This window comes from Morone saxatilis, unplaced genomic scaffold (assembly GCF_004916995.1).
Source record: "Morone saxatilis isolate NCDOM2014 unplaced genomic scaffold, NCSU_SB_2.0 Contig14, whole genome shotgun sequence".
Classification (NCBI taxonomy): domain Eukaryota; kingdom Metazoa; phylum Chordata; class Actinopteri; family Moronidae; genus Morone; species Morone saxatilis.
Genome location: NW_023339696.1, coordinates 18,330,858 through 18,332,877, shown reverse-complemented (window position 1 = coordinate 18,332,877; position 2,020 = coordinate 18,330,858). Strand labels below are relative to the sequence as shown.

The window sequence follows — 2,020 nt, the reverse complement described above, 5'->3', positions numbered from 1 at the left end:
CATGTTTTGTGGTCTGTGGGACTTGAACCGGCGACCCTCCGGTTCCCAAGCCACTTTCTTGGCCCGTGTTTTGTCGTGCGGCAAGTTGTGAAGGCAGCTATTAAAACATCCGAGGTCCTCACTTGAAGATGTCGCTCGCCTTTTTTGTAGTCCTAGGATGTGGATTAAACTCATTGGTCCACGTGAGGCAGTAGAGAGCCACTCTGGGCCAATCTCAAAGCACATTTGGGTGGAAAAAAGGTGGTGCTTAGGTTTAAAAGCTGCAAATCCACGTGTCAAAGACAAGGCACAACAAGAGGATAACCCACAGGAATGATAAACACTACACAGTGTATTTAAACGCCCAGAAAATGTGGTTATTTTTATTTTCTTCACAATGGCAAGAGCACATTTAACTTTTTTACTGTTATGACCCTAAAAAGTATGAAAAGGGTGCATTCATGGCTGAAATAATGATGTATTTTTCATCCACTTTTTACTATAGAGCTGCTTAGGACCCTGCTGACAGCGATTTATCCATTTGAACATCATGAACTAGAGCAGAGGGAATCAACCTCCTCCGTATCAAAGTGAATATTTCTGTCCAAAGAGGCTCAGATTGAACAAAAAAAACCTCAAAGTTGACAAACTTGCAACAGTTTGGTTAGAACAGGGCCTGCTGTAGGCAAGTAAAGCTAATAAAAACGTAAATTCCTGCTTACAAATCACCAAAGTTATAAACAGAAATTACAAGTTGATTTCTTCAGTGAATACAAAAAACTAGTATCACCAGCCCCACAACTCCTTACAAAGATACAAAAATATATATCTTCCTAGAAATACATCTGTAGAAAAGTAGGCCAACGTAAATGAAAGGCCAAAAATATTTTTCTTCAACCAACAGATTTTAAAGGAACAAACCTATCAAGTAGTTGTGTTTTTCATCAGTGAAGTCTCTGAAATTAACCTGAAAGTTCATCTAAACTTTAAAAATACTTTACTAGGATAATAGTAAATGATAGTAAGAAAGTAATACTCCTGTGTTCTAAGTGCTTTTTGGTGGTTTTTGGACTCATTTTGACATTAAACATGAAAAACATAATCAATATTCAGTTTTACCAAAAGAAAATGTAAAAAACTCAGTAGACCAGAGAACTTTTCCAGCATTTTTCTAACATTTCCAGAATTTATTGGCTATGGATTAGACTACAGGTTCAGTCCGGTAGTCTAATCAATAGCCAATATGGGGGAATACCAAGACAATTTAAAGGTCCAGTGTGGCAGAAATGTAATATAATGTTCATAGGTAAGTTTTTATTATTGTATAATCACCTGAAAATAAGAATCGTTATGTTTTTGTAACCTTAAGATTAGCTGTTTTTAATCTACGGAGGCCGTCATGTTTCTACAGTAGCCCAGAATGGACAAACCAAACACTGGTTCCTAAATATTCACGTTTTTCACATGTTTCGTGGACTCCTTTGTGCTTGGAAGAAGAGGATGAAACAAGGGAGTTGCCACTAAATCCCACACACTGGACCTTTAAGTGCTGATGAAGTGAATATCAGCTGAATCAAAGCCTCACGCTGGTGGAAATAATCAATGAAGCAGTCAGATTTTAGGCCAAAGTTAATCTAGAGTATGATGAAATGCTTACAGTCTCTCATTTTGATCACAGTAATTATAGCACGTTACAGCACTGATGAGTCAGGTAACCACAGGTAATCTGTTGGCACCATGCGTGTGAAACATATCCAGTTCCTGCAGAATCCTAGGCAGTGCACTGTGGTTTAGTCCTGAGAGGCCCTGCTCAGATATCCACCTACTGCATACCCAGGTGCCTGGTCGGAGAAGCCTGACCTGGGCAGCCGGTGACCGGAGAGACTGACAGGCCGCGGAAGAGGAGGTCCATGGAGGGCAGGAGGGGCTTCAGGAGACTGACGGGGCAGAAAGCGGAGCCGCCGTGGGGGGTAAAGTTGACTTTATTGGGGTCAGGGCAGGATGGCTGGAGAAGGAGAGGCTCATCCTGACAGGCAGACCT

General features: G+C 40.9%; 1 protein-coding gene across 1 annotated transcript in view; it reads right to left on the bottom strand.

Moving 5' to 3' along the window:
• Window positions 1-330: 330 nt before the first annotated feature.
• Window positions 331-2,020, bottom strand: part of fam117aa (family with sequence similarity 117 member Aa) — a 9,089-nt gene continuing 7,399 nt past the window's right edge. Inside the window, exon 8 of the mRNA XM_035654631.1 lies at window positions 331-2,018. Within this exon, the coding sequence (XP_035510524.1) occupies window positions 1,802-2,018 (217 nt within the window). The 3' untranslated portion in view covers window positions 331-1,801. The remainder of the gene's footprint in view (window positions 2,019-2,020) is intronic.